We start from the raw sequence: 17,126 nt of genomic DNA on the forward strand, positions 1-17,126 counted from the left end.
AGGTTATAGCATAATAGCAAGCAAAAATGCTGGCCTGTCATTAAATTTTAAATTGCATTCTCATGATAGGCTAACAAAGAGTGCAACACAAACTAAGATTCACATCTTTTTTAAACATTGTAAAATGTTTTCATTAAACAGGTTCTTAGTAAACAAATGTTTTTACATCTCCATTTCCTAACATAGCTTCTGGTATTACAGATAATACTGTCTGTGGTAGATTAAATAGCTGGTTTTAGGTGCAACTGTTAGATACACTTATAAACTCAATTTAAAAATCTGTTTGCATGTGCCCTTATGAAGTAAGATCCTTGTAAAATTCTTGTTTTACTGGTCCATTTAGTGAGTTGTTTAATTGTCCCCTCTTTGGTTTTAGGTTGGCATAGTCCTCCATTATTCTACACTTTCTACTATGCTATGGATCGGAGTAACTGCCAGGAATATTTATAAGCAAGTCACAAAGAAACCTCAGCCATGCCAAAACAGTGACCAACCTTCTTATCCAAAGCAACCACTACTCAGGTATGGAATATTAGTTATACTATCTTCTTAATGTCTTCCTAGAACAAACAAACTCTCACTCTTATTTCTGCATTCTTTCCTTTTTGTAGACTAGAAATAGCATCCATAAAGAACATAGCTTAGGTGTGTACAAAAATCTGGGTATTTACTGTAAGCTAATACAATAACAATGCTAATAGTTTACTCAGGAGATGGAAAGGTGCAGAGCTGGTATTGGCTGTGTTCTGATACCTTTATCTGAACAGGAAGAACTGAAATGTTTCTGTTGGTTTCTTATGGAGGGAAACAAATCCCCAAAACCAGAAACTGGCTTGATTCCGAGCCCTATTTAATTATCAGAATCTGTTCTATAATGATCCTTTACCTCTTCTGCTGTGCTTCTTGCCCACTCTTGTATTGAAAGCCTAATAACCTGATAGCAACCTTCCTCATTGCCCATCAGAGAGGTAATGCTATTACAGGAGTGACTGGAAGTCTGTGCTCCCTGTCAGCTCTCCTGGAGCAGACTCACAGATGTGCCTCTGATGGCATGGCAGGTGTAAGACCGTAGGAGTTCTTGCCAGATGCCTCTGAGATGCTGAGACTCCAAGCCAAAATAGTCAGTCTGCACAAGGGGAAAAAAAAAGTTAAACACCAGCAAAACCTTACCACAAAACTATGGTTTTGTGGCACAAGAAGATTAATTCATCTTTTTTGAGCTTAGCTATCAAGAAATTACTTATAAGTATTAGCCAAAGTTATATCTTGTCCCTATACAGATTTTGGAGGGAGGCAGAAAAAGAACTTCCAGAGAACAATTCCTCCTATCCAGCTTGTTTGTGTGAGGACAGGATGAATTTCCTTATGGAGGTGCCTCTCTTTTCCCACAGATCATGGACAAATCTGAATTGTCAATTTAGCCTAAAGACCTCAGTTTTATAGTGGAGGTCAGGAAATATGAATTCTACTTTTCACGTCTTTTCTGTGAAAAATCCACTGTGTTCTCTTTTAAACAGATGTAGATTGTTTTATTTTAAATGCAAAATTTTTAGCAAATAGCATTTATAGATGACTGTGTGGTGTTGTCACAACTTGTTGAAAGTCTGTAGGAAGGTGAATTGAGTTTTTCCATCTGATTCTGCGGAGTCAAAATTTTACTAGCGTGATTTTAGTTAGAAAACTAGCTAGTTTTCTTCTTTTCAAAACTCTTTCTTTCTAGAGATGAAACTGATTAAAGTTCACATAAAATGTGTATTGTGGTAAGAAGGAGTGCTATATTGATCCTTAGCTTTGTTAGGTGTAAACAAGAGGGTAGTGTTTCACTGAGACTGCCTGACTTTGCTAATCCATGATTTACTGTACCATTCTTCAGAGATGAGACTTTCACTCCTTCAGTTACCAGCTCATGGCAAAATGAGTAATTGCCAATTTTCAAATGCTGCAGTGTGACTATTAAGGTAGAAAATTGTTACAAGTTACATAGACCCAGGATAGTGTATGTTCTTCAAATTCAAATCTTGTTTGAGTTAGAAAACAATAGACAGTCAGGTTACAGGAAAGATTACTCTAATTAGAATCTTTGTTGTACCAGTCATGTTGAGGTTCCCAGACAGTGAAAATAAATAGCAGCTATTTTAAGTTTAGCAATAGAAATGATGAACCACCTTCTAGCTGTAAGAGAACATGGATATAATTGTTTAATAGCTAAGTAAAATTATTCTAAGCTATTTTTCTCACACAGGGCACCATGTATCTTAGAGACACAGGCACTGAAATGTCTAATACAATTTCACAATGTTTGGCACTAGGTTCAAAATAGTAAAGATCTGCTTCACTTCATGTAGAAAACAGGCATAGTATATGTAAAATTAAGAATCACTTTAAGCAAGGAAATGCTAAACTTATAATTAGAATCTGTTTGCTCTTTTGGAATAATAATGACCATTTTTGGGGGCATTTTACCTTTCCTGGTTTTAATAACATCTGAATTATTCTTTTTCAAAATATTTCCATAAAATCCATTTAGGATACTTACAATTCAATGCAGTCATTTATAAGAAATGTTTTAACTAGACAGTGTTTTTGTGTCTGTAAGTCAATGCCAGCCTTTATACATATTGTTCCTCAGGTACCTAGGGGAAAACATCTGAGTTTGGGTGAGAGGCTGTTAATTTGTCTCCATCTGACATCAGTAGATAGCTAAATAGTATAAAGTTTATTCAAATGGAGATGGAGTTGGGCTTTTTATATGTCAGGACTGTCAGTGATAGGAAGCGAATGATACAGTCTACAAGACACTTTTAAATGTCTATTTTAAACAAGATGTAGCTTTCCAGTGATACTTCTCTATAGACTTAGTTTTGTTGAATATAAATATATGAATATGTTTGGAAAACTCTATGCTTGGTTGCTGTCCTTCAGTCTTCTTTGGTAATGGTTGCATTTGATAGATGGTGTTTCCAGTCCACATGTGAGTGTTTTTGTGTTCCTTATACGGGCACTTGCTGTATGAGACAGAAGGGTATCTTTTGTGAGTCAGTAAATGGGATCTAATGCCAAAAAATCAGTACATAAATCTATCACGTGGAATTTACCAAGAAATCATTAAAATTGTGTTACCACATTAGTTTCACAAAGCTTGGTCCATTCTGAAAAGTAGCTGAAACAGAGAAAATAACTACCAGAATATCTGAAAGGAGACCTTACCCATTAGTAGAAAAGTATGTAGGCTTGTGAGAGTTGCTTTGGTTTCTCTGCCTGCTGTTTGCATATTGATTTGCAGAAGCAAAACAAACAAGGTGCCCTTGATCTTTTTCTCCTACTTTTCTTTGAGTTGTAGCAATAAATACCCTATTATGTAAAGCTGTGATTCTTTATAAGTTTTCTCTCTTCTAGCTAGAGTGATCAAATTTGAAACATTTTTGCAGTATAATTTTACTTCATGGCAATATGATTTTAAATATTGCCTCTTTTTATATGTTAATCATGCGTTATGAGATACATTATGTACACTGCACATTATGCAGTATATATATATTATATATATTATTCATTAAATATATATTATCTGTTAATTACAGAGTCAAACCCCTGAGGGCCTATCACTTTGATGACTGGAACCAACTGTAACAATTTTGGCATTTTTCTCTAAATGTGCCTGGATGCTAATGAGATGGATCAAATTAATGCATCATTGAGTTTTGTGTATTGAAATTCTGAACCTTAGCACTTCAGCAGATAATGAAATTACTTCCTGTAAAATATACTCTCTGGTATTCTTAATAGAAATAAATAATTCTATCTGTTCATCCTCTGTGGACATTTGTTAAATCTGGCAGAGTTTAGCTTCTGACTCATCTGAAGGCAGATTTTGCCAGCAAAGGCAAAGGGGCATGCAAGATTCAGGTATTACTGCAACGTACAAAACTTCTTACAGCCCAAGCTGAGGCACAGGTAGTGTTAGTTTTTGTGCCTGCTATGTGTGCATGCATTTTTCATGTGATGCTCTGCATGCATACAGATTAGACAGGAGTACAGACCAGCAGAAAATACTTCTGAAAGATATTCTGTTAAAATAATTTCTTCCTAGAGTGACAGGAAAAAAAAAAATCACATTACTTTCATTTTTAATAAGATAACTGGTGAGCACAATTGTATTCTAAACATTTAGAATAAAAAATAAATAAGCTGGTAGCTGGACCAGAGATTGGTGATAAGGAGACAGATAATTAAGTTTTATCTCAAGGTTAGGTACAAATATATCTCCTAATGTTCTCCCACCTTTTTTATTCAATGAATGTCTTGCAAGATAACTAATATGGCGTTCTTCAGATTACAGAGTCCAATATCCCATATCTCTCATGGAAAAATATCAGTGTGCATAAATAAGGTTGCAGAAGCAGCAGCAAAATGGATAACAGTTGATGTCGCTGTCTCTGTTGAACTTCATCTTATTTTTTATGTAACATATTTTGATAAGATTTTTTAAATGTTCTTTCTAAAATTACAGGAAATGTACCTCATGCAGTGCTTTAGAAAAATTGTATGTCTAGCTTTAGTAGCAATTTCAGAATGGATTGTCCCTTTGCTTTGAATTCAAAGTAGTAGCCTTAGTACTGTGGCTAAAAAATCATAACTGAGGCAAATTGAAGCAGTTCTCAGCAGCACACACAGTGTACCTACAGGCAAAACCCCTGGCTTCAAATCCCTTCTCTTACTGTTCTCAGCCTTAAATAATTTTAAGAGTTACAAATAATTTTTAGAATGAGAAAGCTGATTGCCTCTTTCCAATAATTTGAAATGTCTTAATTGTCCTTGAAATCTGCACACAGAGCAGACCTAGAGGTACTGTAGTTGAGAATGGGAGTAGTTTGGTCAAACTGTACTAATCTGCTAATGGATGTTTGCATGCACATGTGTGTATGTGTGTCTGCTGTTCTGTATGAGGTTGTATATGGCCAAGTTTCTGTACATCATACATACACTTCCAGAGTAGAGAGCAATGTCTTGAAAGCAGGAATGAAAGGGGTCTTCCTCGTGAGCTGTGTTTGTGTAGTGGTGACTAACAAGCTACACCTTGAGCTCCTGCAAGATGTGGTTGGTAGTGCTGCACTTGCATCCTCCCCCTCTCCTTGGGAGCGTGGCAGCCGCTCTTCATGTTCATTCCCAAGCTCATTATTTCTCTCAGCTACCTAAACATTAATCAGCAGCACCCAGCTAAACAGTAGCTAAGTGTCTTTGAGACACTGAATTAAGCTAAATCCATTCACTGCAAAAAGGAGAAACCACACTGAAGTTTCAAATACAAGAAAATCCTCTCCTTCTGTTATTGCCAACTGTGATGAGGCTCTTGCCTTACAGGGAGGGGATTTTACAGACTTGCTTGATACCACAGGGGTCACGGCATCCACTTAGTGCTTTGTTCACAGTGTTAACCCTGCTTGTCTCAGGATGAACCTTTAGCTGCTTGGTCTGAATTCTGACAAGCTGGAAACCAGCACATGGGTGCAAATGGATCTATTGCTGTGTTTGCCTAACTGCTAAGAGAGCCTGACAGGAAATGTTGTGGCTTCCATCAGAAATTGATTATATGGAAATTTTTATTGAGTAAGTTACCAATAAAGCAGGCTGTGTCTTGAATATGAGTTACACACAGCAGCATTCAGTATGTCATTAGAAATTGTCATGTGGTATTTTTGCACCATAATGGAGATACTGAAAACATTCCAGTTGTAAAGACCAAAGACTTCTTATATTTCATTTTTAAAGACTTATTATGTCCGGAGAAAAACCCTAGAATAAAAAAGAAAACTAATGCATTCTAATATTCCTGAGGCTGGAAGGATCTTCAGAAAATTATCTTAGTTAATGTCATCATTTATAACATGTTGGCTGCAATTTATTGCAGTGTGGTAGCGGTGTAATGGGGCATCAACATTTGACTATGACAAGAAATACTTTGTTAAACATCAAGTTTGCCAATATTCTTTTTTTTTGGGGGCATGCCCTTTTCTGAATCTTCAGACTGAATCATATGAAGCAACTTAATTTACATTCTGACAGACAGAGACATTACTTGTCCCCTTGACACCAGCAGCTCCGAAATGCAGTTAAGTTCTAGTGCATTTTTAATTAGTGCTGGCTCTCATTAATTTGTGTCTTCTAGTATGAAACAGTGATTGAGAGAGAGGGAGAGAGAGAGAGGTCAGATGAAAAGTATCATTTGCAATCCATTGTTTTCTTCTTCATTTTATGCTCTTAAATATTAACTCATAGAGTTTTGATCCATGAAAACTCATCTTTCCTTCCCACACAGATCATACCAAACTCCCTCTATAAAGTATAAATTTAGACCTGATTATCCCAAGGCATCATCTGCCTTTTTCTTAAAAATTCTCTATGGTTTGAGTATGGTGAATTAAATGGGAAGTGCCACAGGGCAGAATTCTCAGGAGCCTTGAGGAGATCCCTGTAGTTCACTCCTTAGTATTAGCATAGATCCAGTTGTGTCGTTGCAGAGTAAGTGAAAATGATGTCTCCCTGCAAGTAAGGTTTTCACCAGCTGGATGAACCCTGGCATGGTGAGCCAACAGTCTCTGAAAATCTGCTCCAGGAAGTTGGCTATAATTTAAGTGCTTGATTGTTTCCTTTGCTTAGAGGACAGAGTGTTTTGATCTGGGCAGGGTCAGTCATCAGAAAGTTTATCTCACATTTCTGATATTATAATCAACATTTCTTATTTTAGATATGGGAAGTTAAGACTAGAAATGTGTATTATTAGATAATTTTTAAATAGTGATGTAATTTTTTGCAATCCTCATGTATTCTCAAGGCTGCTTATCACCTCCACACTGTAAGTTCCTAAAAACAACAAAGTGTGTAATAGCTGTTTTTATCAAATGGCTTGGGTTGGGAAGGACCATAAAGATAATCTAGTGATATTTCTTAGCTATTATCTGAAAAGCACTATTCCCATGTTTCTTGTTTCAATATTTGTCATATTTCCCAGGAAGGAGAAAGGCCATATTGCTGAAATAGCTTCTTTGAATTTTTTGCATTTGATAAAAATAGAATGTAAAAAAAGCCATGTTTCCCTTCCAGCTATTGTGTTCGTTTTATTCACCAAAGTAAGGCTTATATTCACAACATCAAAAAAAGTTATTATATAGTTATACTGAATATTAAAATAATCTAAGGGTAACAGCCTTTTCAAAATTTTAGTTTGATTTAATTATAGAGCTGATATTTTGAACAATGCTACATTGCTTCTGAAGACAGTTTTAATAACTGCCATTCAAAGATGACACAACAAGTAATGACAAACAAAAAAAACCCAAAAAAACCCCCAAAAAAACCCCCAAAACAACCAAACAACTAAACCAAATCAACCAAAAACCCCACTCAAACAAAAAAATAATTAAAATGCTGGAAGGAACCTTAGCCAGAACAAACAGAACAGTTCTGCCCCTTGAGGTATAAAAGTTAGAGATAATGGAAAAGAGAAGCTTTAAAACAAAACAGGAATTTTAAATCTGTGTATCACAAATTAAAGGGAGAGACAGAATTGCAGAACCTAAAGGTACTTGGAATTTGGTTTGATACTTCAAGGACATACTGATACTACGTTCTATTTAACATGATCACTCTTAAATGCTGGTATTTGTTCAGATAGAGTCAAGGATGTAACTGATAGGTCTGGAGTGGGAAAAGGTATAAAAGTGTGATAAGAGAAACATTTTCATTAGTTCTTTTTTGCTGAATTTTAACTTGAAGCTAATTTTATATCCATCAGATGGAGATGACATTATCTTTGAGAAAAGACTACACTTAATTCAGGTTTGGATTAATTGTTCTACACAAGAAAAATTCCAGTAAAATGAAAATATTAAAATATTATGGAGGTCCACATTAGCAATATATTGTCATTGCTGTCCTGAGAAAGTTGTTGCACTTTGCATAGGCCGTGTAAATATTCATTGCTGACAGCATTGGATTGCCAGGGTATGGTGCCACAGCATGGAGGTATTTTCCTGCCAACTCTTAACCAAACAGGAGAAGTGATCAGAACTTTTCTTCTCCACCTTCAATGTGAGCAACTGAATTGTGGAGCCACTAACAGCAAGATGGTAACAGAGCCACCTGCTCTGCTTGTGGTTCCTCTTCATCTGGTTTATGAATAAAAATTCCAAAAGTTTGTTCTCATTGTTCTCATGGCAATACTGTTCTTCAAAACTGACCTGGATGCTCTACCAAATACTTGAAGTGAATGATGCCCAGAGGATAGGATCCTCCTTGATGTGAGCTTATTTCAAGAGCATGTCAAAATCAAAGTAAAAAAAGGATTTTGTTGCTGTCATAATTTCATTAGCTAAGGTACAGTCGAGGTGCACACGATGTTGACACTTTTCAGAGTAGGAATACAATAATACCAAATCTTTAAGAGATGTTGAGGCTTCTAGAAGGTGAATTTTTATCCTCTTTTTTTTTTGAAGAACAGAATCCAAGCTTCTTAGTATAGATGAAAAGAAATGGGTTATGATTATTGCAAGAGAAACGTATGTCAGCTTACTACTTCTAAACAAGATATTAAACAGCATAGCAAGTCACTTAGATCCATTCAACTGAAACTCTCTCCAATGCTACAGCTATTGACAAACATAGCCAAAAAAAGAAAATGACCACACCTGAATGATACCTGGGCATTGAGTGGGGAAATGATGGGCTTGGGATAGAAATTTTAACTACATGAGTTCCAGCATTTGCAAGCTTTCATAATTCAAAGCTTCCTGGAGACTTAAAATGTATTCTGTGATATTTTCAGCTTTGAAAGGCTTGAACTGCAACATGCTGATCTGCAGAACTGTGTATTAGATTGAATTTTCAGTTGCTTTTATCCTGAGTTCACATCTAGGTATTTCCTGGAAATTCAGAATTCTTGTCACATTATCCCTTGCCTCAGTAGCTTCTAGTATTTGAGCTACTCATATACATAATTGTAGAGGGTAAGTTAGAGGGTGGGTAAGCTTGATAAAATGCTCCGTGCTTTGATATGCTGCTCCAGGCAAAATGTAAAATGCTGATTGGAAATTTTACAAGTTCAAGGATTTTTAGAAGATAATATATTCAGACTCCAATGGGGGCTTTGTAGAAAACTTTATCAGATTTGAAAGAACTAAATATTTTCTCAGATGATTCTCTGGTGTCATATAGATTAAATTTGATTATGCATAAGATGCTGTAAAGATAAATGCATAAGATCTTTTCAAGTGTGCTTATTGTAGTTGTATGGACAAAAAACTAAGCATTTCCATCTGCATTAAATTACATTCACCACAATTACAGAAAAGAATATCTGACTTTTAATGTAGCTGATTGTACTCATTAATTAGTGAGAAAAAATAGTCACATTAGATACAAATTCTTTCTTACAAAAATTATTCTATGAGAAAGATAGAACTTAGAGTACAGGACACCTGTCTTAAGCAGGCATCTGTATACATCCAGCTTAACTACAATGAAAACCCTGATGTTGCAAGAAAAGCTAAGTCATGAAGATTTATGAAGTACGTTGTGCAGACTGCTCAAATGCAATGTCACAGAAATGAGAGCAGTGCAGGCAGCCAACTAGTGTAATAGAGGATTGTGCAATAGTCTGATAATAACTGCAGAACAGTACAATCGTGGTGCATTTAAACTATAGCATGGCATAGGACATAGCAGGTGTTGCATTTACCAATACATCGCCACTATCCCATGAAGAAATTTTGGCTAAAAGATGTTATTAGATTCCAGGAGTAAATGCTAAACAACAAAAACGAAAGTACATGGCTTATCTTAAAATAAACTAGCAATAAAACAGAAATATATTTATATTTAATGCACGTATGTATATATATTAGCTGTGATAGTTTTAAATGCATCATTTTAATGTTTCAGAATATTTTTCGTTATTATTGAATGGCAAAATTCAAGGAAATTGAATTATGTTCCTTCGACAAACAAAATTGGTGAAATACACAGATATGTACATTACATTGAATATGTTGGAGCATATAACTGTTGCAAATTCAGTTTCATACCTGGCTTATTCTATGCACAATTCCTGTCAAATATGTGTGATAATCTCTGGTTTATGCCTGTTTGAAAGGAGGACTTACAAGGCTTGGGAGGAAAAGCTGCATTAGATTAATTCACTTGGTTTTGAGTTGAGACACCGTGGAAAATTATACATAAACTTCCACTGATCTCCCTGACACTGTACATCCGAAGTAGTTGAAACTCATCACTGGAAATGTGGATGATTCTTTTCAAGTTAGTGTTCATTAAAAATTACAAATGAGAAGGCATTAGAGAAAAATCACACAACAAATAATAAGCTTAAATTGCAAGCAAGGGGCAAATACGTTAATATTAGGAAAATATTTCAACCTATGGAAATAGTTGGCAATTAAAAGAGGTTACCTGGAAGGTTCTGGGGACTCTGTCCCAAGCAATTTGTTACCATAGATTGGATAAGGCCAGGCTGGCCATGACAGGTGTTTAATGTGACCCTGACTCAGAGCTTTCGATGGACTAGATGCTTCCCTGATATTCATTACTGCCCTACAATTCTGTTAATAGTAAACCAAGGATTTTTGCTAACAGTATTTTCATTTTTCAACCCTTATTTGCTGCTGAATTTCTACAGCCTCATTGGTCTCATAAGAAACTCCTGTGTTTCATTATGCAAGCGAATTCTGACAGAAGAGACTTTGAAACTAATGTGTTCCAAATATGCCTTCAGTGTTTGGAAATGTTATGAGTCTTGTTCAAACTGGCTGCTGATCCTGCAGGTATTTTTATTCGGGTACCACTTTACTGTATAAAACATAACAAAAAATTAGGCCACCTTCTGCTCTGAAGCACATGCACTCACACTGGGTTTTCAGTGGGAGTTACATATTTAGTCACAAGAGGTATTTGGTTCATGGGTTGAAAATACTGCTGATTGATACTTAAAAATAAATTTTGGTAACTCTTCTGTAATTTTACTGATGCAGATTAAAATAATTTCAATACATAATATCTAATATAACTTAATAAAATAAAATTTAGATTAAACTTTATGCCTGTATTGACTGAGTACTCATTCAGATAAAGAGGTAATGCCATTATTATTGGATTACACTTAGTACTCAGAGAATCACTCAGGATTTTAAGTTTATCAGAAAGTGAACATTGGTGAGGTTTTCTGTGAAAGAATACTTGAGTATACAAGATACCAGGCTCATTTATTTATTGATAATGGGAGATACCTAGTGTTGTTTTAGCTATTAATTAGGTAAGAGCTATTAATGAGGTAAGAGAACTATGATTACATTTGTGTTTACTTTTCAATATTCGTGAGCAATGTCAATAAAAAGTCATGACTGCTCAGTCACAATCTTGCTGCTTCTTCATATTGCATGAACTTGTAGACATCTACAGAAAAATAATTGTACCTCCACAGGGAGAGTTCATTTCCAATAAATGTTTATGCATACCGCTCTGGAATTCTGTACCTGCAATCATTGACATCTCTGAAACTCTTTATAATGAATCCAAAATTAGGAGCAGGAATTGTGAGCAAATCACAACCTCTATTGTTTGCAGAATAGTTACCCCATGCTTGCTATCATTTATAGGTAAGGCGTTTTGGACTGTTTAATGTGGAATATCACACTTGTGTTACTGTTTTGTACAAGGATGGCATTAAACTTGTCTAATTGTATATCTCAGTCTTCCTTTAGAGGTGTTGAAGAAGCAACCAGTTATCCATATTCCCTCTTCATGGTTCTAAGAGAGTGTTTTCCAGCTAGAGAGAACATTTCCTTCTGAGGTTCTGGCATTGCTAAATCCAATAACAATTATTGTACCTAGCAAAGCTATGCAGCCTTTTGACCCAGAAAGCTGAGCAATGAGGTGCTCTTACAGTTTCATAAAGATGGCTGTTTATTCCTTTTCAAATCTCTTTTTTCCATGTTCATGACTTTCTGGAAATGACATATTGTTTCGAGCTTTTAATTAATATTTTTCAATTAATGTTTATAAAAATAATTATCTCTGCTTTTCCTTTTCTTTCAAAGTTTCATGATCATTTCCGGTTGAGTGGTTGCAAAAACCTTATAACTTTTTTTTAAATGTACCTTTCCATAAACAATGGAAAACCTTTCTTTTTGCTTCTGGTTAAAATCTGGGATAGGGATCACCAGAAATAGATTTCTGTGTGTGTCAGCTTTTAAACAATAGGAAAAAGCAAACTTTCATGCCATCATCATACATAAAAGATTTTCCATAGCTCAGCTTAGTAATACAAAGACTGACAACAGCAAAACCCCTCAACATTAAAGTTAAAAATCAGGGTTGACATTCATGAACTCATTCAATTTTACCTTTGTTTCTTACTTTTCAATAGGGTGAATTAAGGGCAAAATGTCAACCTGAATTTTTGTCAATAAATCTAAATCTCCATGGTTTTGTGGAGTCAAGTCATTAATTGAAAAGTACTTTCAATGGGTTAATTGCAGGCTAATCCATAATATTTTTTTCTAATATAACATTAAAAAAGAATACTCTTTGCTGCCTCTAGATTGGCATCTTGAATTATATCCTATGGACTGTGAAAGAGAAAGTGCTCCAGAAAGAAGCCAAAAGTCTTTAAATCATCTAAAAAAATAGCATATTTTCAGCATGTTTTAATGCTCCCCTGCTGCTTGTTACATTTAATAAAACCTTCTTACTAAGTTTGAAGTTCTTGGCTACCTGCATATCTGTCAAGATGAAAAATTTGAAGTTGTAGGAATGGATAACATTGCATAAATCCTAATGTAATATTTTCTCCACCAAAAAAAAAAAAAAGTCTGCTTTCTCCTTTTTGCAAACTTTCAAACTTTTTGGATGATAACTTCACTAAGGGTCTTTACAGGGTAGTTTAGTTTCTTGAAAAGAATAATGAAGTTGTGTAGTACAAAATTAAGCAAGTCTGAATCTCACATGGAGTTTGATTGCTACAAGTGGGGCACTTAGATAAGTAATGGATGCACAACCTATTAAACACATTAATGGGATTTATACATAGCATGAATTTCTCCTTGTTTTCAAGAGTTCTTGGCTGGCTACAGCCAAAGGTGTAGGCATTGTTTATGGGATGTGAAGAGGGATCTCTTTCTGAGTTTGATTGTGTCCTATCTTGTTTACATTTTGATAATGCATTGTACTGAACATTGTACTGTTCTAAAGAACTCAGACTTGAGAGGCATTTATTTGAAAATTTATATTGGAATTATATTTGAGATTTGAAAATATTTGAAATACGTTTATATTGAAAAATATTCAGAATAAACTTGAAAATTTAGGAAGTTTCAAGCTATGCTCACTCAACCTGTGAATTAGTCCACTCTGAGTGGTGCATACATTTCAATTTACATATTAATATATACCAGTAAGAGCAGTGGTTTAAAGCAGCCTTCTGTCAACATTGACAGCTGGTATGGATGGACCCCCATAGGACTGAAAAAATAATGATGAATATTAAGTTAATCACAGTGTCATATAAATAATAACATTGGCAGAAGCATCTAGAAAGTCATCGAGTTTAACTCTCCATTTAAAGCAGATCCAACTTAAGTAAGCTCAGGTTCTCCCCTAGTTCAGTTTTGAAAATCTGCAAGGACTTCATCCTCTTGTTATGGCTCTGCATCCTGTTAGCTTTCGTATTGGACAGACCACAAACATGAAATGCAAGGCCCGAAATAAATCACAAAAAAATCACCCAATCCCATCAAAATTCAGTAATACGTTACAAATTGAAATACATGTAAACACAGCTGTCATTACTAAGGATTCCTGAGGGAAAAAAGATAGGAGGTAGTTAAATATGCTTTAAAATTTTGGAATACCATCAAAAAAGTCAAGGAGAGAAGTTATTCGCAATTAATCAAATTAATAGATTTTGGATTTCTACTATTTTCTTTTTCTATTAGTTCGTTAAAGTGTAAGTAGTGGTGGTATATATGGTGTAAGTAGTGGTTGCATGTAGTATAGTTGCACATTCCAGATGTTGCCAGCTGTAAAACTGATAATCATTCATGGAAGATGACAACTTCTTTGCTTTGTCTTCCTATTCTGAAAAGGAAAATAAAATCAAGATGTAGAAGTGATTATGCAAGAGAGATGCAGAAAAAAAATCTGGCTGAAAAAAATTGAAATGGTTTATCTTTGTATTTTTAATTTTTTACCTGACCTATATTTTGCAGCTTCACATTTTAGATTTCTGGTGCATAAATTTTCTGACTCTAGTCTTTGTGGGCTGAAATTTAATTGTTGAGGGGAGCATTCTATTCTGTCATGCTGCCCTATATAAGGACTGAGATTTTTTTTTTTTTCTCAGCAAGTAATTGTGAACAAAGACAATATGAGGGTAGAAATAAAAACAACCCAATACCAAAAGGACACATGTTTAACTTACACAGGCACCTTGTACATTATAGTTTGCTTGCAGTTTTTCATTGTGCAGTGTTGGTAAATAAAGCAAAAATGTAGTAGCTTCAGGATCTGTATGCCAAAGCACTGAAGTTATATTTTAGGATTTTAACATCTGTGCCTTGCCCTGGCTTTATCTGACTGTTTCCAGATGGTTTTCTGTATGATTGAAAGCAGCATCAGTGTGAATGAACGTCATGTCTGATATCTAAGGGTACGACTTTTCCTTAACTTTAAGAGATTCTCCCTCCTCAGCACATGACCTGTGGCAAACCCTAAAAATACTAGAACTATTTTAAAAAATTAAAATGGGAACCAAATTAAAACACAGAGTCACTTCCTTTACCACAGAGGTCTTTAGAGGAATTCAAAACCTGCATGTATGCTTTTCATGTCTGAAAAAGATTCCTTTTGGGAAACTGTTTGATCTCTTCTCTAAAAATGTGGGTTTGATAGCTGAAAGCTTGGTAGCTGAAAAGATTGAACAGAAAGGGTTTTGTGGTTTCCATGGATCTTCTGCGTAAATGCTTTTCAATTTTAAATGGCCCTCTGGGTTCACTACTGAATCCTTCTCGTAGACCAGGAAGATTTAATAATCAAAATGGTATTATTTTTATTTAGTGTGTGGTTTCTTCATGTCTTAAAAAAGACTGTTTGTCCTCTCACTTTGCCTGAGGATACATCTTGCTATAGCTGTGTGATTAGATTTTAGATACGTGCAGTTGAAAATAAACCCAATTACCTAAAGAAATGGAAGGTAGCAGTAAATTGTGATTAGCACATAATTGTAAACCCGGAGATGCAGAAGCTTGAAACACTAAATGTTTAAATGTGGGGATGTAGCACCTAATTGTTAACAATACTTTGAAGATGAGGCATTTATTACCTTATAAGTAAAATTCTCAGAAACAGTAAGAATGCTTTGAAGTATTACTATTTAAAGGCCAATAGAGATACTTCCATGTATTTTCTACACAGTCCAAATATGCCTTGAGTGTGTGGGTGTCATTTAAGAATATGCACAGGATATGCTGAAAAAATCTAGAGGGATGAAATTCTGTACACTTCATAAGAAAACAATTTATTATGAGGATATGTCAGCCTATGGAATGTGACTAGAAAATAATAAAAAATATGTTTGTTGCACAGTGGCTATAACGTTTTTAATTTTAAAGCCTTTCTGAGAGGACTCAAACAGTAACAACTCAGTCACTGCTGTGTGAGAGAAACCAGCTTATGCACTCAGCACTTTTACATACAATTATGTCTGAAGCTGTGATTTTCATTTTCATTGAAGGAGAGCAGTTTGGGGTTTTTTTACAGAAATGGCAGATTTCATGGGACAACATTAAATTTCCCTAACTGATTACTTTGATGGCTTATATCAATCAAACAGGCTGTAAAAGATGCTTGAAATGTTTCAGAGCCAGCTGAAGAGATAAATATGCTCTGTAGCTTTCTCACTAGTATATTCTCTCTGCAAATAGTAACACATTCATCATTCAGAGATCAATAAACTAAAGTAAAAATTGTGGTATTAATGTAGAAAAGCAGGATCTTTTTGAAGACTGAATTTAAGATTCTTGTTTGCTAAGCTTTGAAGCATTAAAGTTCATATTTTCACATTTCACCTATAACTATCTGTAATGGAAAAAAGGAAATTTGTTCTTATTTATATTTTGATCTCCTTAAAGAAACAGTTTGTTTAAGGATGTGTCTGTCGTTGAGACTTTCATGTCTAATAACTTGGCTGTATTTGGTCTGAGATCGATGGAGATCATTAAACTTCTCCAGGTTCCACGTGACTGGCTGGGCACGTGAATAATGAAGATAAATACCTCGACATAAGGGAGGCCTGAAGTTACAGAAGGATGGCATAACTGTGGGAAAGATCTCAAAGGGACCTTGTAATGTGTTTTTACAAATGTAAAATTTGTAGGAAATCAGATTTCAGTTTTTCCCGTGCCCACGTAAAAGTTCAGCTTAGAAAACTAAGATTATTTTTTCACGTGCCCACTGGAACAGGGACTTAATTTTGCATTAAAAGATAAAAGCTTGCCAAAAATGTACAAATTAACAATGTAGTTTCTTTGGAAAGGCACATCTTCAAAGTGTTTCTTGTATTTTTCACTTTTTTCTAAATAGTTTTAGCTCCATCTGGCACTGTAGGCAAAGATCTAGCCCTTCATATAAGATCATGGACTTATAAGAGAAAAAGGGAAAGAATACATTAATTTAGAAGAATTGAATTAGTGGGATCTCTCCAGAGCTATTTCCCATGAGTTCCTGTAGTCTCTTTTTATTGTCTGGTTGCACACATCTGTCTTAAGATGACCAAATCTAAGAACAAAGCAGATGGGTCTACCTTGAAAGTCCCCATCTTTGTGACATTGGTTGCCTTGGTCATTAATATTTTCTGTATTTTCTGCATGTACTGTGAAGGAGTTTAGCAGAAAATAAAACTGAGATTATTACTCCTATGTTACCTGTGAATCTCATGCAATCGAAGTTACTTAGCTCTAACTTGGCAGTATAGCTCATAATAAAAATTAATGCTTCAGTTATCTTTTTTAATACAACAAATATACTTCATACCTAAATCCAAAAATATATCAAGTAGTGAATAA

At 34.9% G+C, this 17,126-nt stretch overlaps 1 protein-coding gene across 1 annotated transcript in view; it reads left to right on the forward strand.

The window, feature by feature from the left end:
* LOC134045959 (adhesion G protein-coupled receptor A3-like) overlaps positions 1–17,126 on the forward strand; it is a 251,076-nt gene that overhangs the window by 221,330 nt on the left and 12,620 nt on the right. The window contains exon 17 of the mRNA XM_062496118.1: positions 377–522. Within this exon, the coding sequence (XP_062352102.1) occupies positions 377–522 (146 nt within the window). The remainder of the gene's footprint in view (positions 1–376; positions 523–17,126) is intronic.

The sequence above is a fragment of the Cinclus cinclus genome, chromosome 7, assembly GCF_963662255.1.
Source record: "Cinclus cinclus chromosome 7, bCinCin1.1, whole genome shotgun sequence".
NCBI classification, from domain to species: domain Eukaryota; kingdom Metazoa; phylum Chordata; class Aves; order Passeriformes; family Cinclidae; genus Cinclus; species Cinclus cinclus.